The sequence below is a fragment of the Narcine bancroftii genome, chromosome 2 (genome assembly GCF_036971445.1).
Source record: "Narcine bancroftii isolate sNarBan1 chromosome 2, sNarBan1.hap1, whole genome shotgun sequence".
NCBI lineage: Eukaryota > Metazoa > Chordata > Chondrichthyes > Torpediniformes > Narcinidae > Narcine > Narcine bancroftii.
The window spans coordinates 257,692,954-257,720,453 of NC_091470.1; the positions used below are offsets into that span (position 1 = coordinate 257,692,954).

General features: G+C 43.2%; 1 protein-coding gene and 1 pseudogene across 1 annotated transcript in view; one reads left to right on the top strand and one right to left on the bottom strand.

The window, feature by feature from the left end:
- The window catches only part of sntb1 (syntrophin, basic 1), a 125,225-nt gene that overhangs the window by 1,427 nt on the left and 96,298 nt on the right, over positions 1–27,500 (top strand). Inside the window, 1 exon segment of the mRNA XM_069920951.1 lies at positions 3,417–3,636. Coding sequence (XP_069777052.1) covers positions 3,417–3,636 — 220 coding nt within the window.
- Positions 18,869–19,841, bottom strand: LOC138755268 (large ribosomal subunit protein eL8-like; annotated as a pseudogene).

The window sequence follows — 27,500 nt, forward strand, 5'->3', positions numbered from 1 at the left end:
TCCTTCACACAGAGAATGGTGAGAGTATGGAATGATGAAGTGGGCTCGATTTTGACACTTAAGAAAAATGTTGACAGATAGGCGGGGGATGGAGGGCTATGTTTGGAGTACAGGTCAGTGGGACTAGGCAGAATGACAGTTCAGCATCGACTAGAAGGGCTGAAGGAGCTGTTTCTGTGCTGTAGGGTTCTATGGTTTTGTGGTTGTAAATTTTTTTTTCAAACTTTATTTAAAGATAGAAAAAACATAACATACAGCCCAATAATCAAAAATGTATTTTACAAAGATATGTGTGTGTGTGTATATATATATATATATATATATATATATATACACAAGAAAAAAAACTCAAAAAACCCCAGAAAAATAAAATAAAATTTAAAAAACCCAAACCCACCCCTTCAGCCAGCTCCCTTAAGGGGAGGCAAAAATATAAATTATATTTAAAAAGTTACAAGTGTTACGAACAATTCAAAGTATATCTAAATGCATATATTCCAAATATGGAGACCATTTGCTAACAAAAAGGGAATAATTATCATGTAAATCATGTAATTTTTTCCATAACAATACAAGTTTCAATTCATTCTGCCAACATAGTATATTAATCTCAGTATTGGCTTTCCAAGTACTCGCAACACATTTACGCTCTACTGATAACACCAACATTTTGAATTTTATCCAAACATAATCCCCTCAATGAATTCAAATTACCCAACAAAAAAATCATTGGGTCTAATGGTAACGTAAAGTTATACAATTTTTTCAAACCTACTTTAATTCCTTGCCAGAATGGTTAAACTTTAACACAAGTCCAAACAGCATGTAAAAAAAAAAGTTCCAATGCATGAATCATATCTAAAACATGTTTGAATTACTAAACCCATATTTTTTCAATTTCTCCAGAGTCAAATATAATTGATGTAAATAATTATAATTAACCATTCCATATCTTACATTAGTCAATTTGATTACATTGTTCTGACACATATCCGCCCAATCATCTTCAGGAAAAATAAACAATAAATCACTGTCCCATTTAAGTTTAGATTTTTCCCAATCTGGTTTATTCATATTATCTTGTAATAAATTGTACATAACTGAAATATAACCCTTCTTTGGTACAGAGGAAATCAAAGACTTGAATCTCGACAAAGTAAATAAATTCATCTCTCTGCCATAATTATCCTTTACCAAGGCTCTAAGTTGGTAAAGCACAATCAAAAAATTTACAGATATATCAAATCTCTCTCTCAATTGATTAAAAGAAAGAAATTTTCCCTCTTCAAAACAATCCTGTTTTGTCTTTATACCCTTAAAATCGCAACTCTTTAAATAATTATTAAACATTGAAAAAGAAATAAGCTGATTATTATACAATGGAGTTAAAATTGATAATTTATCTTTTGATCCCAAAACCCTATTTTTAAAATCCAGACAAATGTTTCAATACTGGCATATTATATTCCTGTAACAAATTCAAATTCCAACAAAATATAAATTCATGTACCTCGATCTCAGAAATACACGCCATTTCCACCTTAGCCCAGCTAGGAGGTTGATCTAGATTCATCAACCTGCTAATAAATTTCAACTGGGCCGCTTCATAATAATTTTGAAAATGTGGTAACTGAAGTCCACCTAACGCATATTTCCATGTAAGTTTATACAATGCCACTCGAGCTAATTTCCCTTTCCATAAAAACTCCTGCACTACCTTATTTAAATCCTGAAAAAAAAACCTTTTGAAAGTAAACAAGGTATTGACTGAAATAAATATTGAATTCGGGGAAAATATTAATTTTAATACAATTAACTCTACCACTCAAAGTTAATGGAAGATCTTTCCACTTAATCAAATCTGCTTTAATCTGTTTTAATATAGGCACATAACTTAACTGATACAATGACTAATAATTAATGTCTACAAACACATCTAAATATTTAATTTTATTTTATTTGTTGGTTGTAAATCTCTACGCATTCTTGTTTTAGACATTCTGTGAGGGTCTTTCCCTAGTAGATGCAAGGTGAGATTAAGGTGAGGTTTATCAGGTGGTAAAATTATATAGTGTAGAAATAAGCCATTTAATCCACTTTGTCCTTGCTGTACTAATCTCACATTAACTCCATATCCTTCTATGCCCTGCTCATTCAGACAGCTGTCCAGGTGCCTCTTAAAATGTTGTCCCGTTCCTATCTCCACCCCACCTCAGACAGCTCATTCCGGATATCATCTATTTGGTGTGAAACATTTACCCCTCAGATTTTTTTTAAACCCTCCCTCCCCCACCCCCAGGTTACCTTAGTTAAACAATAAGTCACTGCAGATGACTGGGATCAAATGCAAAAATGTTGGAGAAACTTACCAGCTCATGCAGCATCCATGGGAGCCCTTTGTCAGGAATCTGAAAAAGCAGACAGGCTCCTGAATAAAAGCGTAGAGGTAGGGAGGAGGAGGACAGCCTAACAGGTACAGGTGAGTGAGTAGAAGTGAAGAATCAATGGGGAAAAGATCAGAGGGCTAAGAGTGGGTAACTCAAATTGGAGAAGTAAGGGAAGGCATGGGGAGTTGGAAGAAAGGAGGGTTTGGGAAAGAGAAAGACTGGGCGAGGGAGTTATTGGAAATTGAAGAAGTTGATATTAATGCCGTCTGGTTGAGAGTGTCCAGACAGAATTTGTGGGTAGACTCAGTTTGGCAGGACATGAGGCCAATTGCAGACATGTCGCTGTGGCAATGGTGTGTGGAATTAAAATGGTTGGTCACTGTGAGGTCCTTGTTGTACTGCCAAATTGGGACCACCCGTAAAACTGGAGGAACAACACCTTCTAGTCCATCTCAGCTGTGTCCAACCAGGTGGTCCCTGGATCCCATGTAGTCCAGTATTTGGGGGTTTGTCCCCATAGCTTTAACTAGGCCTTTGACAATGTTTACTGCCCTGCCTTGTCAATCATCCAGATTACCCCTTCCAGGTGAATCTTTATTATTAACTACCACTGGGAGCTAGATGAGCAGATGTTTAGACTCTAGATCTCCATCCTGTATGCTGACTCATTGCCTTTCTTTATATAACCCACTACTGTGTTATAATCGGCAAATTTGTAGATACAATAGTGGTGTTCAAAAGGCTTCCAGGTAGACCCATGAGTATGAAAGAGATGGGGGGGGGGGGGTGGTATCCATCAGATCTTTTAGGTTGGTTTGAACATCATGGTAAGCATATACAGATGGGCCAAATGGCCTGCCGGACTGTTCTGTCTTCTTGGAGTGGTCTCCTATCTTGAGGATGAGACCTTCAGGTGACATCTTCCACTCAAAGCTGGTTGGTGAGCTTGCGAATGGCTGTGCAGGAATGGTTGGGGATGCCCAGCTGTGCCCTGCACTTCCCCGACTAACCCTTCTTTTCTACTTCCAGCAGGAGGTTGGAGGCCTGGGGATCAGCATCAAGGGAGGCAAGGAAAACAAGATGCCCATCCTGATCTCAAAGATCTTCAAGGGTCTGGCGGCTGACCAGACAGAGGCCCTGTATGTGGGGGATGCCATCTTGTCTGTGAATTCGGTGGATCTGCGAGACACGACACATGATGAGGCAGTGCAGGTGTTAAAGAGAGCGGGAAAGGAGGTACTCCTGGAGGGTGAGTGGGCACTTGCATGCACCAGTCCATCCGAGACACGAGAGGGTGGGTGTTTTGTCCTTTGTGGCTCATGGTTATGTGTACTGCCTGTCCGACTCCTGAGAGGGCAGGTGTTCTGTATTATTCATGGTTGCACGTAGTGGCCCATCCGAGACATTAGCGGCTGAGCGTTTTGTACTGTTTTATTCTTGGTTACACATAGTGATGCGTCCAATGCACGAGAGAGCAAGTGTTTTGTCCTGTGTTGCCTGTGGTTACACATACTGGCATGTCCGAGATATGAGAGGGCTGGTATTTTGTCCTGTGTTGCTTGTGGTTACCATTTCTCTCCATGTATAAAGTTGGGAGCATTCACCAGAACAGTGAGCACGTATGTAATCACGTGTGTTTATTGTGTTCATGATGAGAGTATACTGTCATGTACATGAGTATACTGTGTGCAGATGGAATGAAATTCCTGCATCCTGCCGCTACATGGGTATTCTGAACCTGCTTGCAAACAGTAAGTGGAAGATAAATTAAAACAATGCATCACGAGAAGAAAATGTTTATACAAGGATAGATAAATATTCACACTTGCAGTAGTTCAAAAACTATGAGCCCAAAGGACCCATAAACCCAGCAGCAATAGAGATTCACCAAGACAAATGGTTACTTAAACAAAAGTTGCTTTTAATTATCTTTAAACATGAAAACAGAATCACACTTTAACTTATTACTATTTACTTGCATCACCTACTTCCAGCAGGAGGTTGGAGGCCTTCTAATTCTAACCGCACGTGTATGTAACGTGTGTGTGTTCAGAAAAGTTCTTTGATTCACAGTCCAATCTCACTTCTCACTCCTCCAAGTTCACTGGTTACAGGCAATTCTTATACAGTGCACAGAATTTAACATTTATGAAGTTCACCAGGCTTTGGTGCTTGAAAGGTAAATGGTTACCACTCAGGAAGGTTCTTGTTGGTTTTCAGAGAGAGATCTCATTGGGCACCAACAACTGATCCCTTCTGCTCAGCCACTTCAGTGTCTTGCTGAAGAAACTTGCCCCATCAGAGTTTTCCAGATGATAACCTCTTTCTTTCAGGTCACCACAGAGTTCCTCTTCTGTTTCACTTATTTCAAGTGAAACATTATGCAGCCAGCCATCTCCTCCTTTATGGACCACAAGGGCTTTGACCAGGCTGAACTAAGAACTTCCAACCTGTCTTCAAAATTGGGTTTTTCCACAAGCTTACCAGCTTGTCATGTTCCAGTCCCAGCTACTGCTGAACTGTAGAACTGAATTCTCCCTCTCTCTCACTCAGAAAAAAACACATGACCCTTGTAGAACTGCCAACTGCACTTAGACAGACTGTGTCTCCAGACCTAATCTTTGAGTTCATTCATCTGTTGCTTTCCAAAACAATGATCCATTACTCCAATTAACACCTACTTGTGAAGTCCTTGTAGGCATCCTTCAAAGTTTGTGCAAAGGCACTCTTAAATGAGATCTGTTTTGAAGTGTTTATATGTGACCTACACTTTTAAAAAAACCTGCCACAATTTATCTCCTATAAAACATATCTATATACAATATAAAATGTAACATAAACTGTCACAGTGCAAACAGACCTTTGGTGTCCTGCAGTAAAGTTAATAGTTTTGAGTAGCACTGGGAACATCCAGTAGCTGACCAGATATGAATCTCGTTGAAGTGTTTCTCTCATTTTGGACAAGTTGAATTTTCTTTCTCTAATTTCTTTTTCTTTTTAATTATTTAGTCTTAAGTCCTCACCCTTGCTTTGTCTAACCTCTCAGATGAACATGGTTTTTGTGAAGCCATTTGTAGAACAATAGAACATTATGGCACGTAAATAGGCCATGTGACCCTTCTAGTCTCTGCCGAACCACTATTCTGTCCTGCACCCATTCCATATCCTTCCATACCCCTCCCATCCACATACCTATCCCACCTGCACACATTCTATATCTTTCCATAACCCTCCCATTCACGTACCTATCGAAGTATTTCTTAAATGTTAAAATTGAGCCAGAATTCATCACTTCAGCTGGGAGCTCATTCCATGCTCTCACTGTTCTCAGCATGAAGATGTTTCCCCTAATGTTCCCCCCAAAATTCTCTTTCACCCTTAACCCATGTGGTATGGTTTGTATCTCGCGCAACCTCATTGGAAAAAGCCTACCTTTATTTACTCCATTTATATCCATCATAATTTTGTATACCTTGATCAAATTCCCCTCATTCTTATATGCTCCAGAGAATAAAGACCTAACCTGTGTAACTTTTTGATGTAATTCAGTCTCTCAAGTCCTGGTAATATCCCATAAATCTTTTCTGCACTCTTTCAATCTTATTAATATCTTTCCTGTAGTTAGATGACCAAAACTGCACAGAGTGCTCTAAATTTGGCTTTGCCTATGCCTTGTACTACTTTGTTATGCATCCTAACTCCTAAACTTGATACTGATTTATGAAGGCTAATGTGCCAAAAGCTCTCTTTACAAGCCTATCCACCTGTGATGCCATATTCAAGGAGCTCTGTACCTGTCTTCCCAGATCCCTGTGTTCTACTGCACTCCTCAGTGTTCTACAGTTTACCATGCAGGTCCGACCTTGGTTTGTCCTTCCAAAATGCAACACAAACTTGTCCTCGTTAAATTCCATTTTGCAGCTCATTTTTCAAGCTGGTTCAAATCCCTCTGCAAGTTTTTAATGCCTTCCTCACTGACCACAATACCTCTAATCTTTGTTTCAGTAATGAAATGTTGTCAATACAAAGTCTAAGAGTTTGTGTTTTTTGGTATTTAAGGTTGTGGACGATTGTTATTGGTTTATGATCAGGCTTTGAGTAAATTGAATGTTGACCTGCTATTTTCTACTCTTGGAATATATTGCTCACAAACCTTTAAAGTTTAGACTAGTTCAAAAGGTCTTGTGAGGGGGGGGGGGGGGTGGGGTGGGGTGGGGGGAGGCGTTTCCAAGGCATGCACAGGAAGCTTCAACAAGCAAAAATCAGATGATGACGAAATAATATTTTGCATTGTTGGTGGAGGATTACATTTCATCACCAGGGAGAGCTCCCTAAATCTTCAAATTAATATTGTTAGATTAGAGGGAGCAGACGGCACTTGGCTTAAATTTGAAATGGAGACATACAGCACAGTAACAGGCCATTTAGGCCCACAAGTCTGTGCTGCCCAATTTACATCCAATTAACCTACACCCCTGGGAGGAAACCGGAGCCCGTTGTGGGGGTGGGGGGGGGGAAGTGGGGAGACCCACAGGGAGAATGTGCAAACTCCATCAACGTGGGGTTTGAAATCCGATCCCAATCACTGCCGCTGTAAAGGCGTTGCATGAACCGATGCTGCCCCTTTTTAACCTTTCACAATCACCACCCCTTGTGACAATGCAGCACTCCCTCAGTAAGGCACTGGGACATAGTAGCTTGAGAAATAGGATTAGAAAATTCAGAATGTCGAAGCAGGTTGTTATCAGTGTGATTGCAGTGGTTGTAATCCTGTCAACATCTCGAGCATTGCTACCAGCATTGAAACCTCTCCAAATTTCTCCTAAAACATTGGGTGTGTCAGCAACCTGCACACCAGTAATGTGTCATACCATTCTAGCAGTCGTTCCCCCCCCCCCCCCCCCCCCGACCCCACCCCCCACCAAATGTTTGATTTCCTGCAAGTTGCTTCCAAATATATAGTAAAGTGTTAAATTCCAGTGCTGCCTCAGTTCTGGCTTGAGGAGACATAATCGATCAGCTGTTGGTGACTTTTTCCCTGGTTCCTGGATAAGGTCTGGAATTCTCTCCTTCACCCTCTCCTGCTTTTGAACCCTCTCCTCCTTGATCCTTTTCCCCAAGACTTTTTTGCTCAGTCAAATTTGATTGATCTTGGAGAATATTTGTCCCTGCTTCTTGATGTGTATAAATGGTAAACTTCTTAGTTGAGCACCTTTGCTCCATCCAGGGCAACAGCCACTTTAATTCCACTTCCTGTTCCCACACTGGTAAGACTGTCCAAACTGAGGCCACCTGCAACTTGGGGGAACAACACCTGGTATTCCATTGATCTGTCTGATTTCATTCTTCCTTCTCTTCCCCTCCCCCACCTCTTTCCTCCAGCACTCCACCCATTCCCTTTCTTCCTCCTATCGGGGAGCTTCTTCCTCAGCCCTCTGCTTCTTTCTTCTATCACCTCCTAGCTTTTTCCCCCTATTTGTTCCCCCCCCCCACCTCCTGTATTGACCTGTCACTTCCTAGCCTGTGATTCCACCCCCCCCCCCCCCCCCCCCACCTTCATTCTGGTTTCTGCCCTTGTAATCCGAATGAAGGGTTCGGGCCCAAAATTGACCATTTATTGGTTTTGACAGATGTGCTGTCTGGCCCACTGAGTTCCTCCAGCAGTTTGTGTTTCTCTATAGATGCACATTTCAGTTTCAGTTCCATAAACTTCTGGTTTATTTTGAGAATTTATGTGTCTTCTTATATGGAAGCTGAATCTTGATGAATGTATGAAGTAACAGATGTTATCCTCCTTCCTGGAGTTACTCTTGAACCAAAGTGTCTGCTGTGAATGTCAGACATGTCTAAAAGTTTATATGTATTGTAAAACTGAGCAATACAGATCACAGCTGAATAAATGTAAACTCCAGATACAGAGTTTTATTGGCAAAAACAGCTGCCAGATTGTTTTCAGGAGAAAATGGGATGACTGTATAAGCAAGGGCTATGTTGCTTGATAAATTGGAGAATGGTTTCACGTCGTAAATTATTTAAATCATTTGCGTGGTAGGTTGAGATGAGGAAGTGATGTGGCGATTGATGTTGCACAGTGGTTAAATTGGGAGGGGGTGTGGATGCACTGGCTTGTATCACCACACAGTTGGGGAGATCTTCCAATCTCTCAACTTGCTGAAAACTCTTTAAATCCACCTTCAATGTAGAGGGAGAGAATTAGACCGTAGCTGAGGCTATGTGTGAAATTACAATCCAATCATTCCTTCACTTTTGACTGGTCATTTTACTCCTGGGCAGAAATCCCTCCAAGTTGCTATTGGTTGAGGAGAGCTGAGAAACTAAATTTAGTTATTTATTTAAAAAAAAAATTGATGATACCATCAGAGGGGTCTATTTTACTGATGGGTCCTTGGTTCAAGTCCTGTGCTCAGTTCTTGAGCAGTAGGACCCAGGCTGATTCTGGAGGGACAGAGTTTCTCTGTGTCAGAGATACTGCACCAAAACTCCATTGTATCTCCCCAGGAGTAGGAGAGTTTCTCAGGTGCTCCTCTCGGTATGAGGGAGACTGCAGATGCTGGAATCTAGAACAAAAGCAGAATGCTGGAAGAGCTGAGAGTCAGTCAGCATCCATGGAGTTTTGGGTCCTGATTCAGGGTCTTGACCCAAAATGATGATGGACGCCAACCTTCACAGGTGCTGAGGTTGTTCCAGTGACCTGCTTGTCCTTTGCCGGGTGCCGTGGGCCAACAAAAGAACCCAGAAAATCAGCTGATGGGAAATAACCCAATGGGCTACTGTTTCCAAGGCGAAAGTGAGTGGGGTACTTATCACACCGCAATCCACAGCAGTGAGTGACAGTTCCCACATTGGGAGGAGGAGGGAGTTGCTAATAAATAAATTTCCGTAACGCCAAGCTACTTCACCTGCACATGTCACACAATGGCAGTTCGGGGGGAAAAAAATCAAGTGTTTATTTTACTTTTATTTTTGCACATTCTGAGAGTGAATTTTATTCCCGATCTCACTTTTAGGCTGGTGATTTGGAAATTTACCCTAAAAGAATCCACATTATCTGATCACCTGTAATGTAAAGGTTGCCTGTGGCTAATGTGTCCTGTATTGTGAGGGCCAATTCATTTTCTCCTCTGGATATGGATAATGTACTTTCTCAACCTGTACTGACACAATTCAGTAATCCCTGACTGTTCTAGAATCGCAACTCTTGTGCTTCCAGAACAGCCTGCCACTGCAAGAAAATGTAAGAAAAATGGAAGTCATGGATGTGACGGTGGGAAGGGTCAGATTGTTGTGAAGTAGGGTTTACACAGGTCAGCACAACATCATGGGCTGAAGACCCTGTACTGAGCTATGTTATAAACCAAGATTGCTAACGCCCTGTGCTAGAATTAACAGGCTCCATTGATCGAATATCAGAAAAGCAGGTTACAATGTTGATGCCAAAAGTTGCTATTGATTAACGTGCCAGTCTCTTATCGAAATTCAACTTCATATCCACTGCAAGAAAACTACTTGCTCTTCAAACCCCCTCCGTTCTGTGCTGGTGTTAGATTTGTGGTTAAGGATTAAACGTAATTCCTGTCCATCATCACCCCCTTTCTTCCTCCATGTCCTCCCTTGATCACTACCACTCACCTCAACCTCTCCCTGAGGGAGCAGGATTCACCTTCTCTCCACCAAATGTGAAAGGAGTTTCTCCTGAAGCTTTGAATTGATTCAGGATTGACCTGTCCCTTAATGGTTAAGAAGGGCTTTCCCCACTCATGAAGTTTGCCAAGTCGAGGCCACCCACAAATTGGAAGAACAACACCCTATTCCATCTTGGCAGTCTCTAACCAGAGAACATCAATATCATCTTCTCCAATTTCAGTTAACCTTCCCCCAGTCTCTTTCTTTCCCTATCCCTCTGTCTCCTTCCCATCAGAGAGCCTCTCTTCTTAGCTCTCTACCCTCTCCAATATCACTTCTCTGTTCTCCTCCCTCTCTTCTCTCCCCACCTTTTTAATCAGGGCTGATTTCCAATCTACCCCATGAAGGGCTCAGGACCCACCTTTTACTTCCTGTTGATGCCATGTGACCTGAGTTTCTCCAGTGATTTTTGACTACTGCACATTAACAGACCCTTTCATCCATGCCAACCAATTTTGTACTAATCTTGTCTCTTCTTCTTCTTTGGCTTGGCTTCGCGGACGAAGATTTACGGAGGGGGTAAATGTCCACGTCAGCTGCAGGCTCGTTTGTGGCTGACAAGTCCGATGCGGGACAGGCAGACATGGTTGCAGCGGTTGCAGGGGAAAATTGGTTGGTTGGGGTTGGGTGCTGGGTTTTTCCTCCTTTGCCTTTTGTCAGTGAGGTGGGCTCTGCGGTCTAATCTTGTCTAATCTCACACTAATGCTTTTTATTATTCCTCCCATTCTATTTCGTTAAAGGTTATTCTCATCTACATAAGTACAATGTACAGATGCAATGAAAGTCTTGCTTGTTAATGAGTTTATTGTCATGTAAATTGTGCAATGTGCACATGAACGAAAATTCTTACTTCCTGCAGCCGGTGTGTGTGTGTGTGTGTGTGTGTGTGTGTGTGTGTGTGTGTGTGTGTGTGTGTGTGTGTGTGTGTGTGTGTGTGTGTGTGTGTGTGTGTGTGTGTGTGTGTGTGTGTGTGTGGTGTGTGTGTGGTGTGTGTGTGGTGTGTGTGTGGTGTGTGTGTGGTGTGTGTGGTGTGTGTGTGTGGTGTGTGTATAAAATTCAATTGCATTTCTTAAATTAAGCTAAAGAGATACAAAAGCTGGATAAATAATAAATATTCACATTTACCATTGTACAAGAAAAAAAACGACTTTGCAATAGTGCAGACAGTCCTTTTGTGGTGTTAGAACAGTCCCTGATTAGTGTAACTATGGGAAAGAACTGTTCTTGAGCCTAGAGGTGCTGCTTTTCAGGCTTCTGTACCTTTACTACCTTTGGGTACTACCTTCTCACTAAAGAGGTCATGTGACCAGGGTGATGGAGGTCCTTTATGATGGTGGCTGCCTTCTTGAGGCAGTGTCTCATGCTACAGCTTTCCTGGTACATAAAGCACAACACATAAGAGAAAAAAAAGTGTGGATAAAAACAATGACAAATAACACATATGGTTCGTGCAAAAGATCTGGTCTGAGTCTGTAGTGCAGACAGATCTTTGGTGGGCTTGAGGTAGTGTTATGGTGAGGGCAGTGTGAGGAGATAGCTGTTGGAAAATAAAATGTCCTTGAAGCTAGAGGTGCTGGTCTTTAGGCTTCTGACCGAAGGGAGCAGTAACTCACGAACTCCTGCAGATTCTACCACTCAAGTACATACTAGCGACACTTTTTAGTGGCCAGTTAACCCAGAAAACCACACATCTTTGGCATAGTTTTGCTTGGTTTTAGTGAGGCGTTTCCCTTATTGGTCCTGTGCTGTGTTTTATGCTGCACACCAGTCCCTTCTATTGGCTCTGCCCATGTTTTTGAGGGTGGGTTGGGTAGGGGGAGTTTCACAATGTCACATTTGCCAGCAATTTATGGCTAATGCAGTGATGCTCAAGGTTAATAATCGGTCTTTGTCCCAGGGTTGGTGAATCAAAAACATGCAGGCATAGGTTTAAGGTGAGAGAGGAAATATTTAAAAGGGAGACAGAGAGGATGATGGGTATATGAAATGAGAAGCAGAGGAAGTGATGGAGGTGGGTATAATTACATGGTTTAAAGATGTTGAGTGGGTATGTGGATCGGAAAAGTTTGAGAATGAGCTGAACACAGGCAAGTGGGGCAAGGTTGGTGGGAGTGGGTAAGTTGGGCAGAAGAGCCTGTTTCCATGCCATATGGTACTTGACAACCTCAGAATCTCATGCACAGGAGGACATTCAGCCCATTGTGCTTGCAATGGCACTTTGGAGCAAGTCTCCAACTTGGTATACTCACTTATCGTGCAACTCTGAACAGGGCCACAGGGTGCTTTGGGCATGAAGGATTCTCTGTTGTTGAGTTGCCGAGCTCCACAGCACAAACACAGGCCCTTCAGCCCAACTTATTCTGCTGGCTTGCTTATCATCAACCTTGGTCACATGTCATAGCAGCTGCTGCATGGCACATCTGTCCAACATTAAATATCTCCTTGTAATGAAACACCAAATGGAGCAGTTAATGCCTCCCCTATCATCAAATATTCAGCAGGCCAGATATCCTCCTCGTTCCACAAACTTGATGTACCTTTGCTGTCTCTGCATTTGTAAAATCTGACTCATCAGCTCTCTTAAAGGGAGCATATTCAAAAGGAACTTTGGACAGAAAATTGGGAAAAAAAGGGATTCTAGGGAAAGAGCTAGCAGAGGTGTGATGGATCAAATGGCCAGTTCTTGTGGTGTAAAATGCCACATGGGACATGGAAAATCCTTGGGTAAAAGTTTGAGTGTTAGGAATCTTAGCAGCATCAGTCCAAGAGCCTTATAAGGAGATAGAATCAATGGAATGCTAGTGAATATCTGGAAAGGTCACAATAAGGACACAGTTGGAGCAGGGTGGAGAAACATACATGGAAACCTGTTAAGAGAGAGAGAGTGGAAGGGCTTCAAGCTTGAGAAATTTATCTCGCTGAGGCCCTTGTTTTTAGCTCATCCATGCTGGCTGTAATGCTGATCTACACTAATTCCTCCCCCGCCCCCACTCCATCAGGAACATGCTCCTCTCTGTCGAAAGATGCAGCCATGGGTATTTCATATTGGCCAGGGATCGTGGGAGGTGTGGAGGCAAAGAATGAGGCAAAGGGAGTGCAGGTTCACCCCTGAACTTGCGAGGAAAAGTAGGAAGCGAGAAACTGGAGGGAAGGTGCAAGGAGGCCGGGAGGTGATCGGCTGTGAGTTCAGAACTTGGCGATGCATAGGAAGTGTCAGAACCTGGATTGTGGACTGGAAGGATCTGAAGTACAAGGAGCCAATTTCTACAGCAGAGGCAGTTCAGCACCACTCGCCCATGCTGAACCAAGGTGCACAATGTCCCACCCAGACAAGTCCCACCTGTCAGTGTTTGGTCCAGATCCCTCAAGCTATCCTATCCATCTAAATGTTTCTTAAATGTTGCAGTACTATCTTCCTCAACCACCTCCTCCGGCAGCCCACTCCATACACCTACTGCCCTCTGTGTATTAAAAAAAAATTAACCCTCGGGTCCCTGGTAAAGCTATGCCCCCCTCCCTTTCCTCTAGTTACTGATTCCCCTACTCTGCACATCTGATCTATTTTTCTCATGATGTTATACACCTTTATGAGATCACCCCTCATCTTCCTGCGCTCCAAGGAATAAAGCCCTAGCCTGCTCAACCTCTCCCTATAGCTCATGCCCCTGAGTCCAGGCAACATCCTTGTAAATCACTCTTGTACCCTCTCCAACTTGACAACACCTTTCCTGTATCATGGTGACCAAGACAACATAATACTCCAAATGGGGCCTCAGCACCGACTTCTACAACTGCAACATGACCTCCCAACATAGAACACTTCAGCAGAAAACAGGCATTTTAGCCCATCTAGTCCACACCTAACTACTCTTAATTCTTTTGCCTGCCTCATTGACCTGCACCCAGACCATAGCCCTCCATACCCTTCTCATCTATATATCTATACAATTTCCCTTGCATGTCCAAATCAAGCCTGCATGCACCACCTCTGCTGGCAGCTTGTTCCACATTTTTACCATCCTTTGAAGAAGTTCCCCTGAACATTTTCCTCTTTCACCCTTAACCCATGCCCTATAGTTCTTGTGTCACCTAACCTGTTTGCATTTACTCTGTCTATACCCCTCATAATTTTGTTTAACCTCTATCAATCTCTCCTCATTCACTGCTGCTTCAGAGAATAAAGTCCTAGCCTGTTTAATCTTCCCTGTACTCTGAGAAGTTTTATGCAGATGTTACTGGAACTTGAAGGGCAATCTTATTGATAACTTTCCTGCAGTTAGGTGACCAAAATGACATACAATACTCCAAATCTGGCCTCACCAATGTCTTGCGCAACTTCACCATAATATCCCAACTCCTCTACTCAATATTTGGATTTATTAAGCCAATGGGTCAAAAGCTCTCTTTACAATCCTGTCTACCTGTAATGCTGGTTTCAGGGAACAATATATCTGCATTCCCAGATCTCTTTGTTCAACTGCACTCCTCAGTTTCCTACTGTCTACCATTTAGGTCCCACCCTGGTTTGTCCTACCTAAGTGCAACACCTCATACTTTTCCACATAAAATTCTATTTGCTATTTTGCAGCCAATTTTTCCGGCAATTCCAAATCCCACTCCAAGCTCTGAAAGCCTTCCTCACTGTCTACTACACCTCCAGTCTTTGTGTAAGCTTGCTGATCTAATTTATGTTATCATCTATATCTTTGATACAGGTGACAAACAACAATAAACAAAGCATGCATCCCTGAGTCACACCACTAATCACAAGCCTCCAATCATAGAAGAAAGAAATCCTCTACCGCCACTCTCTGTGTTCTCCCACAATGCCAATGTAATCCAATTTATTACCTCATCCTGAATACTGAGTGACTGAACCTTTTTGGCCAACCTTCCAGTTGGGACCTTGTCAACACCTTATTAAAGTCCATGTAGTCCTTCATCACCTTTCCTGGTAACCTCCTTGAAAAAACTGAATCTAGTGTCAATAAAGATGCAAAAGAACCATTAAGATCTTCCCCTTCTATACTCAATGCTCCGATGGCCAATGCGCTGAAAACCTTTTTGACCACCCTGTCATGCTGCTTTCAAGGTACTATGTACCTAGTACATATTCCTAGACCCCTCTGCACTTCAGCACTCCCCAGATCAGCACATCCTACCCATGTTATACCTCCCAAAATGCAACACCTAGCATTTCTCTGTATTAAATGATCAGGATTTTGATTAAAAGAATCTTGTGCCCATTTTATGATCAATGTTTATTGAAATTGGAGAACCTTCATTCAATAAATCTTAGTATACTTAATAAGTTTTAATTTTTCTTCGGATGCCTGATATATGAAGACTGCAGAGCAGGTTCCACTATCTTGCCCTTAACACTTATTTCTCAGACCAAGACAGTTCTCTATTTCCTACCTCCAAGAGCTGCTGTCTCTTGTACTCTGTTCTGATGAGGGTCGCAGACCAAAACTGTTGACTGTTTCTCCTGCTGTGGATGTTGTCTGACCTGCTGAGTTTATTTGGTGTCTAACACCCAAAGGAACATTATCAAATACAAGTCAGCATGGTACAGACTGGAAACAAGTCAGTTTGGCCAATCATGTGTGCACCAATCATCAACCAACCACTTACACCTATCCCTTGGCAATCCCATTTCATATTACCCACTTTCCCATCAATATCTCCCAGATTGTGCCCCTCACCTGCGCACGAGGGGCAATTTGCAGCAACTAATTCACCTACCAACCAGCAGATGTTTGGGATGTGGAAACAGGAGCACCCAGGCAGGAGACCACTGGAGTCACAAGGTGATGAGATACTTTGAGAGTGGTCGTGGCCAGAATTAACTTGTATCTCAGTAAAGAGCTGGACCACTGCACAATTGTTCTACAGTAGATGTAATCCCACTGACTCCATTCAGCCCTGGATCACAAACACCACAGCATTGTGTACAACAGGTTTTTTTAATCAATTTCAGCTCGGCTTACAACACCATCAAAACCTCAGTACTAGCTAGCAAGCTTCAGAACTGCATTGTCACTGCACCCACCACGTCCACTCTGCAACTGAATCCTTGACTTCCTCATCTGAAGACCACAGTCAGTTTGAATTGGAAACAATGTCACCTCCTCACTGACGATCAACACCGGTGCACCTCAAGAATGCATACTTGCCCACTGCTCAACTCTCTTTCCCCATGATTGTGTGGCACGGCACAAGTCAAATGCCGTCTACAAATTTACCGATGGCATCACGGTCATCAGCTGATTCGGAGATGGCAATGAGGAAGCAAACAGGTGTGAAATGTATCAGCTAATTGAGTGCAAAACTAAGGAATTGATTGTGGACTTCAGGAAAGGGGAAATCAGGTGAACATAAACCAGTCCTCACTGAGGGGGTCAGCAGTGGAAAGGGTTAAGAACTTCAAATTCCTGGATGTCAATGTTGCTGAAGATCTGTCCTGTCGAGGTAAACTCAAAGAAGGCTCATCGGCAGATATACTTCGTGAGGAGTTTGAGGAGATTTGGTATTGTCATCAAAGACTCTTGTAAATTTCTCCAGGTATACTGTGAAGAGCATTCTGACTGGTTGCATCACTGCCAATGCACAGGACGGGAAAAAAATTACATCCTCTTGAACTTGGCCAGCAGCATCGTGGGCACCACTCCATCGAGAGCATCCATAAGAGGCAGTGTCTTAAGAAAGCAGCCTTTGTCCTCAAGGATCCTCACCAACTATCAGGAAGGAGGTACAGGAGCCTGAAGGTGAACACCCAATGGTGTAAGGACAGTTTCTTCCCTTCTGCCATCAGATTTCTGAATGGACAATGAAACACTATCTCACTTTCTCTTCTTTTACACTCATTTATTTATTTTAAAAATGTAATTTATAGGAGAATTTGAAATGTTGCCGCAGAATAACGAATTCTGTAATGAGTTCATGTCGACAGGTTCTGATTCTCTACACAGGCAGCTCCTGAAATCAGGTTTCAACCTGGTCTCTGGAGCTGTGAGGCAGTAGCTCCATCAATTTTGCCCTAAAAAAGAAAAGATATCCAGAGATGTGACTCAAAACTTGGTTGAAGCGGTGGGGTTCTTTTTGTGGAGTCGAGAAAGGAAGTGCAGGATTTAGAGTCCTGTTGCTGGAGCCACGGGGAGCTGAAGGCACAGATGCAGTAGGAAAGAAAGCAAAGGAATGATGGGGAATTCTGCAAGATCCAGGAAATTGAATGCCAAGGTGGAACTGAGCACACAGTGAACTGGAACCAGTCAGACCTAACAGACGAAGGCTGACTTTTGCTGTTGCTCTTGAGTTGACTAACCTGTTCCTTGTCAGATTTTTTATCAAGATACTTATTGCAGTTTTATCCATAGGAAGCAAGATATTTATCAGGAGAATGTAAAAACAGGGAGATGCCCAAATGAAAAAGGGGTGGGGGGGGGGTGGGAAAGGAGGGAGAAAGAAAAGGGGAGGAATACAGACTGACAGGTAAAAGGTAATAGGGCTGAGAAGTGAGGGGGCAGAGGGCTGGAAAGGGTAGCTCTGATTGGAGATGGCAGGGAAGTGGGTGGGGAGCTGGAGAAAAGGAGACAGCGGGATAGGAAATGAGAGAGATCAGATAAATTGTAGAAGTCGATGTTAATGCCATCTGGTTGGAGAGTGCCCAGATGGAATAGATGATGTTGTTCCTCCAATTTGTGGGTGGTCTTGGTTTGGCAGTTCACGAGGCCATGGACAGACGTGAGAATGATATGTGGGATTAAAATAATTGGCCACTGGGAGATCCCCACTCGTGCAGTGGACAGAATGAAGATGCTCAATGAAATGATCTCCCAGTCTGCATCTATTCTCCCCGATAGAGAGAAGGCTGCATTAGAAGCACTGGATGCAGTAGATGACTCCTGTAGTTTCACTGGTGAAATGTTGTTTCTTTTGGAAGGACTGTTTGGGAGGAAGTGTGGGCATAGGTGTAACATTTCTTGCGTTCATGTGTATAGGCACCGAGGGATTATTTGGTGGGAAGGGGAGAGTGGACAGGGATTTGACTTATACATTTTGTGTTAACTCCTTCCCTTGGTCTCTCTCTTTCTCCAGCTCTCCATCACTTCCTTCACCTTTTTTTTTTAGTTATGATTCTTTTTATTTATGTACAATGAGCAGAGTTGACACAATTTAACCAAGTTTGGTGGCTAATTCCTTGGCTTTGGCTTTCTCCAGCCTCGCAATACGAGCCAGTGAAGTACCCTTCTTGGCTCTTTGCCCTCTGCATTTATCACTTTTAAGATTCTCTTTTACCCTCTCACCTGTTTCCACCTGTGACCTCTTGTTAGTTTGTGCTCCTTCCCTTCTTTCCACCTCCGTCCTTCCCCTCCACACCCCCCCCCCCCCCCAATCCAACATTATACAAGCTGTTTTCCACATTCCTAATGGACCTGGGAGTCCTTAGGAGAGCCTGAAGGTAAAGTTGCAGGTTGAGTCAGCAGGTGAAGAAGGTAATTGCAATACTGGCATTCATTTCAAGAGGAATAAAATATAAGAGCAGGAATTTGATGTTGAGGCTTTCTAAGGCACTGTTAAGATCTCACTTGGAGTACTGTGAGCAGTTTTGGGCTCCTCCTTTAAGAAAGGATGTGCTGATGTTGGACAGGGTTCTGAGGAGGTTCACAAGATTGAATCTGGGAATGAAAGGGTTATCATATGAGGAATATTTGCTTGGCCTGTATTCATTGGAATTTAAAACAAGGGAGATCTCATTGAAATGTTTTTTTTTTAAATTATGATTCTTTTTATATATGTACAATGAGCAGAGTTGACACAATTTAACCAAGTTTGGTGGCCAATTCCTTGACTTTGGCTTTCTCCAGCTTCGCAATACGAGCCATAGATTTAGGTCCAAGGATCCCACCACCCCAGTGTCGACGGATCTCATCATATCGCTCATTGTAGTTTGTCCGCACAGCCTCAATCAGCTTGGCGATACTGTATATGTGTGAAAAAAAAAAAGTGTGTAGCATGGCTAATGTGATTTATGGTGTGAAAAAAAAAAAATAAAAAAAAAAAAATCAGCTTGGCGATTGCACTCTTGTCCTCAGGGTTGACTTGTGTAAAAGCAAGGCAGGTGGTAGTCTTCCTGTGTACAAGACGTCCTAGTCTGGCTTTGCCTTTGACAATGCAATAAGGAACTCCCATCTTACGGCAGAGTGCAGGCAGGAATACAACCAATTCAATAGGATCAACATCATGTGCAATTACCACCAGTTGTGCTTTCTTATTCTCCACCAATGTGGTGACAGTATTCACACCTGATCGAAGAATAGCTGGCCTCTTTGTGGGGGCATCAGCTTTCCCAGCTGCCTTCTGTTCAGCTCGGGCCAGTAATCTCTGCTTTTTCTCTTGTTTAGTTTCAGGCCTGTACTTTTGTGCCAGTTTGAAGAGTTGGGTGGCAGTCTACCTGTCCAAGGCCTGGGTGAACTGATTGATTGCAGGAGGCACCTTTAGTCGTTTGTATAGGATTGCCTTCTGGCGCTGAAGCCGGATGTACTTCGGCCATTTCACAAACCTTGTCAGGTCCCTCTTGGGCTGAATATCCTGACCAATCCCAAAGTTCTTGGGTCTCTTTTCAAAGAGAGGATTCACGACTTTTTTAACCTCATGCTTCTTGACCACGGAAGGGGCTGGGGCCACCTTTTTTCCTTTGGCTTTCTTCCCTTTCGGCATGGCGGGAGGGAAGCAAGAAAGCCTCATTTAAATGTTGAAAGGTGTGGACAGAGTAGGTGTAGAAAGGTTGTTTCCAATGGTTGGAGAGTCAAGGACAAGAGGGTGCAACTTCAGGATTGAAGGGCGATTGCTTAGGACTGAGATGCAAAGGAATTTCTTCAGCCAGAAGGTGGTAAATCTGTGGAATTTGTTGCCATAAGTGGCTGCGGAGGGCAGGCCATCTGGGCATATTTAAGACAGATAGATACTTGATTAGCCAGGGCATCAAAGGTTGTGGGGAGAAGGCTGGGCAGTTGGACTCGTGATTAAATGGTGGAGCAGACTTGATGGGCTGAACAGCCTATTTCTGCTCCTATGTCTTATGGTCTTGTGAGTGGAGGCCCAAAACATTTACTTCCTTTTACTTTTACTTCCTTTTACTTTCCAGGCCTTTTACTTCCTATGGATGTTGCATGACCTGCTGCGTTTCTCCTACACTTTTGTATGTTGTACTTGACCCCTGCACCTGCTGTCTTGTTTACCTCAATCATGCAGAGTATAGATGCCAACCTCTGTTGTGTAGTAGGTTTACATTTTAACCCAGTGGTTCTTATTCTTTTTCTTTCCACCCACAAACCACCTTATGCAATTCCTTACTAATCACGGAGCACCTACGGCATAGGGAATACTTAAAGTGGTATGTGAGTGGCAAGGAAAAGGTTGAGAACCACTGATCTAACCCTTCCCTACCTCACACACATTAACTTCTATTTTTCAAGCAATCTAATTTCTTGGGTCCTTTAAAATGTCCCCATTGTACCAGCCTCCACCACCACCCTTGGCAATGCATTCCAGGCAGTGGGGAAAAAAACTTAACTCTGTTGTCTCTCCTAAACTTTCCTCCGCTCACCTTAAACAGATGTCCTCTGGTAGTTGCTAAAAGTTGCTGGCTGTCTTCCCTATTTATGCCTGTCATAATCTTGTAGGCCTCTATTAAATCACCTCTCATCCTTTATGCTCCAAAAAAAAAGCCCCATGTTACTGGAAGATGATCCACTTGGTGAAAGATGCTCTTTGCTCTGCCCAAGACTTGTTGGTCTTCTAGCACACTGAAATATTGGTGAGGGATTGCTGCAGACTGGCACATTCCAGGAGTACGTGCTGAGGAATGCACAGAGGCTTGGCGCAGTCAGCACGAGGGCCTGTGGGAAAGATTCTGTCGGACTCTGGCTTTACCCTACCCTCAATTTGGTCTATGTGTCGTCTGAGTCCAGCGTTCTCGTTGAATGAAGTGATAGGAGAAGGTATTCGGTTTCACAATCAGTTTATTACATAGTACAAGAATAAAGCTTAACAGCTCTGGTTCAGTCATTAGTTCATAGGTCACCTGCTCAGTGAGCTATTCCCCAAGACTGACTCCTACTGTCCAGTCTCTTCTGCTTATATAGATCAACATTGTTACATTGACCAAGATTGGCTTTCTTTGATAGACTCATTGCATAAAATTTATCTCAAGCAATTTCCTGTTCTGCAATTATCTATGGTGTAGACCTCCTATCTTAATCCCCAAGGCCAGAACATCCTGTTGTTTTGATCAGGTCAATTCATACCCCAGGTATTTCTAATTATTTCTTTGTTTTCATCTGGCCATAGTCTTCTGTTCTAATCAACACCTCCCGTGTACCCTTATGACTTAATATTCCTACTAAATTGGTTTATCCATTTTGTTTGTCTCTGACATTCTCAGTCATGGTACTCTTATCACTTATCCTTGCAATCCACTTATCTTCCTGTCACTGGCCTGTTTCAGAATAAATCACTGTCCCTATGGTTCCTCCAACCTCATCCTGTCTAACTTCTCCTATCTGCTATCCTTTTTCTCCTATGTCTGTTTTACAATTAGCAGTGTAACCTTGGAGGCAACAAATTTTACACATACTATAATCAGCCAACTTTTCTCCATACTGTGCCTGTTACTTAATTGCATTAATATTTCCCTTAAACAGTATAATTGAAGTAAATAGTAAATTGTTACATAGTAATGGATTAATGAATACATAATGAATGGTACATAGGCATATTTTCCATGATTACTTAACCCTTTGGTTCCAATAGTTCACAGTCCAGGATCCTTCTGCTATTGGACATTGAAGGGCTGAGACCAGAGGAAAAGCCCCTCAAACAACGGATGGGCAGTTAATTCAAGGGCCGCAGGAGTGACAATAATGCTGCATAGCAAATTGGAGAATGAATGTAACACTATACAGCAATGGAATGTATGAATTTGACACCAAAGATGCAAAAAGACTGCACAGTTTTGTACATAGTTTTATTGTGAATATAGTTTATTTTGGTGAAAAAAGAAAAGCCTAGGTAGTATTGATTATTGTCAGTTTACATTGACTTTACATTTAGTTGCTTGGTGTTCATGGTGAGGATGTAAATAAGATTAAACATTGGCTTGGCCGGAGAAGTGGTAGTACATGATTGCCTCTCTGACTGGAGGCCTGTGATGGGTGATGTGCCTCAGGGATCGATGCTGGGTCCATTGTTGTTTGTCATCTACATCACAATCTGGATGATAATGTGGTAAATGGGATCAGCAGATTTGCAAATGATGCAAAGATTGGAGAGGTAGTGGACAGTGAGGAAAGCTTTCAAAAAGTTTGCAGAGGGATCTGGACCAGCTGGATTAATGGGCTGTAAAATAGCACATGGCGTTTAATACAGACTGACAGGATATTTCAGGACGAACCAAGTCGGGCACACACGGTAAATGGAAAGGCACTGAGGAGAGGGTAGAACAGATGGATCTGGGAATGCAGATGTGTAATTCCCTGAAGTGGTGTCACAGGTAGATCGGGTCATAAAGTGAGCTTTTAGCACATTGGCCTTTATACATTAAAATATTGAGTATGTGAGTTGGGATAAATGTTGTGCAAGACATCGATGAGGCCAAATTTGGAGTATTGTGTGCAGTTTTGGTCACCTAACTACAGGAAAGATGTCAGTAAGATTGAAAAAATGCAGAGGAGATTTACACAGATGTTGCTTGAACTTGAGAAACTGATGAAGTCGCCTTTATTTATTGTTCATACCATGCTCGCTTGGTAAAGATGTGATAGTGTTTCTCCAGGGCCACGGAACTTATAAATATAAGTTAGAATAGAAGTTACACATTAAAATATTAAGACATATACAGTAAAGGTCCATGGTACACTATCCACATATGTTCTGGGAATTCGGGAGTCTGATGGCTTGGGGAAAATGCTATTGCCCAATCTGGACGTAAAGGCCCGAGTGCTACAGTACCTCCTACCAGATGGCAGAATGGAGAACAATTTATGTGAGGGGTGTGTGGAGTCCTTCACAATGTTTACTGCCTTTCACCTGCATCAAGTGTTGTAGATGTCCTTCATGGTAGGAAGAGAGCTGACCTCACTATCCTCTGCAGTGTCTTGCGGTTCGAGGTGGTTCAGCTTCCAAGCCAGGTGATGCTACAGTTGCACAGGATGGTCTCCGTACATCCTCTGTAAATGTAGTGGGGAAGGAGGGTGGGAGATGAACTTTCCTCAGTCTTCACAGGAAGTAGAGGCGCTGCTGGGCTTTCTTGGCTATGGAGCTGGTGTTATGGGACCAGGTGAGATTCTCTGCCAAATGCACTCCAATGAACTTGATACTCTTGATGACCTCAATGTTGGAGCCATCAATGGTCAGTGGAGCATGCCCCCTCCACCCAACCACCTCCTTCCCCCACCCCCCGGCAAGCCCTCCTGAAGTTGACAACCATCTCTTTTGTTAACGTTCAGATACAGGTTGTTGGCTCTGTGCCAATCCGTTAGCGACTGCACCTCATCTCTGTACACTGACTCCTCATTCTTACTAATGAGGCCCACCACGGTCATGTCATCAGTGAACTTGATGATGTGGTTTGAGCTGTGTTTAGCTGTACAGTCCTGGGGGGGGGCCTTGTGCTCAGTGTGATGGTCTTGGAAGTAATGTTACTGATCTGGACTGCTTGAGGTCTCCCCAACAGGAAGTCAAGAATCCAATTGCAGAGGGAGATGTTTAGACCCAGCAGGTTCAACTTCCTTATCAGGTATTGTAAGGTAAAACATCATGAGATGGGAATGTGTAGGGAGTTACCCTGTACAGGGCAGTAACAAGAAGGGGAGGTGTCCTTGTACTCCTGTTAGGTAAAACATCATGAGATGGGAATGTACAGGGCTGTAACAAGATGTAAATGCATCCTTGTACTTACAAGATAAGAGAGACATTGATGGATTGAGAGGCAGGAAGCTAGCAGGGAAAGGATAGCAACAGTTTTAGTCATTGGACAAGTAATGATATGATGATGTTCTAAGCACATATCCAAGGGTATAAAAAATCACCATTTTGCTGATAACGGCAGAATGCATTCTCCGACTAACTTTGTTAGTCGCAAGTGTTACAATCCGGTAATAAAGAACAAAGAACCCTGATTTCGACTCAGTCTGGTGTTTGTCTCACTCATTCATGAACAAAGCAGACCTAACAGTATCGAGGTATGATTGTTGAATGCTAAACTGAAGTCGATAAACAGCATTCGAATATACGAGTCCTTATTTTCCAGGTGGGTGAGGGCTATATGAAGGGTGGTGGTGATGGCATCATCCATAGAGCAGTTGGGTCTGTATTCAAATTGCAGGGAGTCCAGTGACGGGCAACAGGAGCTTGATGTGCCCCCGATGAGCATTGCGAAGCACTTCATGACAATGGACGGTAGTTATTGAGGCAGGACACAGATGACTTCTTCGGCACGGGGATAATGGTGGTGGCTTTGAAGAACGTAGGGACCATGGCGTTTTCCAGGGAAATGTTAAAGCTGCTGGTGAGAACATCTGCTAACTGAGCTGTGCATCTCCTGAGCACTCTGCTGGGAATGGTATCTGCTCCAGCAGTTCTCTGTGGGTTGGCCTTGCCTAACTCTCTCTTCACTTCGGCCACTGCACCTGATCATTTGGAGAAGGGGTAGTCTTCTTCGCTGCCACATTAATTTTTCCCTCAAAATGCACGTAGAAGTTGTTCAGAGCATCTGGGAGGAAGGCATCACCAGCACAGGCAGATGATATAGTCTTGTGGTTGGTGATATCTTGGATGTCCTTCCACATGCATCATGTCTTTGCTCTCCAGGAAGTGACTGTGAATGTGCTGGCTTTGCTTCCTTGATGGCATTAGACAGCTTGGCTTTTGCAATAACTAAGGTTACCTTGTTGCCTGCTTTGAAGGCAATCCATGGTTTCTGATTGGAGCAAGTAATGATGGTCTTGGCCACAGTGATGTCGTCAGAACACTTACTAATGTAGCTGGTCACTGGTGCCATGTACTCCTCCAGATTGATGCAGTTGCCAGCAGTTGCTGCTTCCTTGAACATGCACCAGTCAGTGTGCTCAAAGCAGTCTTGAAATGCATGAATGGCCCCCACTGGCTAGGTTTTAACCAGCCTCAGAACTGGTCTGGAGTATCTGTTGCATGGAAATGTTAAAAAGTATAAGATTTTATTCCTTGGAGCATCAAAGAATGAGGGGACATAAAGGGTATAGATAGAGGAAATGGAAGTAAACTTTACCTCTGAGGTTGGGTGAGACAAGAACGAGAGGACGTGGGTTCAGGGTGAGACAAGAGCGAGACGTCGTGGGTTCAGGGTGAGACAAGAGCGAGAGGTCGTGGGTTCAGGGTGAGACAAGAACGAGAGGACGTGGGTTCAGGGTGTGACAAGAACGAGACGACATGGGTTCAGGGTGAGACAAGAACGAGAGGACGTGGGTTCAGGGTGAGACAAGAGCAAGAGGTTGTGGGTTCAGGGTGAGACAAGAGCGAGAGGTCGTGGGTTCAGGGTGAGACAAGAACGAGAGGATGTGGGTTCAGGGTGAGACAAGAACGAGAGGACGTGGGTTTAGGGTGAAATGTTTAAAAGTAAATTGGGGTACTACTTCATGTAGAGGGTGGCGAGGGTCTAAAATGAGGTGCCAGCGGAATATTTTAATTGAAATTTAAATTTAGACATGCAGCATGGTAGCAGACCTTTCCAGATCATAAGTCTGTGATGTCCAAATACCCCAATGAACCTACAACCCCCGTGTGTTTGAAGGGTGGTGGGAACCGGAGCACCCAGAGGAAACTGTGCAAACATGGGGACAACATTTTACATAAAACTCCTTACAGACAGTGCTGGCACTACAATAGCATCATACTAAATGCTACACTAACCATGCCCCCCAAATGGTGAATGCAGACTCAATTTTGACATTCAAGAAAAATTTGGACAGGTACGTGGATGGAAGGCATATGGAGGGTGATGATCCGGGTGCAGGTCAATGGAACTAGGCAGAATAATAGGCTAGCACTTTGCAGATGGGCCAAAGGGCTGGTTTTTGTGCTAAAGTATTCTATGGAAGTCGCTTAGATACTCATGGTGTACTTGCATCTGCATCAAAGCCTTGTATATATATATTCGCTGGGTGCCCAAAACCCACCCTGTGGTCAATACAGGTCATTGTGGAATTTCCTTCTCGTACAGCAGCGTGATTGTCACATGGAGCTAGTTAAAAAGGAGCTAGTGGATGCTTCAGTATATTGCCAAATTGAGTGTTCTTCAAACTGAAGAAGCAAGTTGATAAGAAAGGGCAGCATAAAATGTTAACTCAGAAAAGGTGGGGGGTGTGGTGGGGAAGAAGGGAGCTCCGGAGGTGGGGGTGTGGTGGGGAAGAAGCAAGCTCCGGAGGTGGGGGTGTGGTGGGGAGGAAGGGAGCTCCGGAGGTGGGGAATGCAAGGGAAACTGGGGATATGTCTGATAGAATTACTCCGAGAGCTGCCGAGACTTGATGGGCTGAATGGCATCCAACTATGTTATGAGAAATATGACTTTAGTTTGTTTACATCTAAAATATAGCATTTTTCTTTGTCTTAAGGGCATTTTATTTTTTTGTTTTCGAAGGAAAACAAAATCAACGTGATTCAGACTATACCCAAGATTCCAGTGAAAGGAAGGAAGTAGCTGTAACCTCACTCTCTATCTACAGTGAACTGGGGTTCTGATAGAGACTTTGATTTTGCTTCCCTCCCCACAGATTCTGCCTGACCTAAAATGTTTCTAGCATAATTTTTAATTTTATTTCAGAATTACTGCATCTGCAGTATTTTGCTTTGGGCTTGGGCAATAGTGATCATGTGCTGGACATGTAATAAGCAATCTTTGTGCTCTGGAGCAACGCCCAAAATGCTGGATGAACTCAGCGGGTCGGGCAGCATCTGTAGAAGACAATGAATAGTTGATGTTTTGGGTTGAAACCTGATAGTTTTGGCCCTAAATGTTGAATGTCTTTTGCCTTCCAAGATGCTGCCTGTCTCTCAGAGAGTTCCTCCAGCCTTCTGTATGTTGCTCCAGTTTTCCAGCATTTGCAGTCTCTCTCTTGTATGTCAGTCTTACACTATGCCTTGTTATGCCTTTGGGGTTTCAGTCACAGTGTGATGGAGTGGGGAGCTGAGGTCAATAAATGGATTTCACCCCCCCCCCCCCCACCCTGCCCCAAGATTGTTATTTTTGTGTGAAGTACCTGTTTGGCTGCAGCAAATATGAATTTTGGTGTAGCCTACATTGTACAATGTTCGTGAAAGTAAAAATCATCAGTACCAAGATCTGGGTTAGATCAGGACCAGCATTTCTGTAAA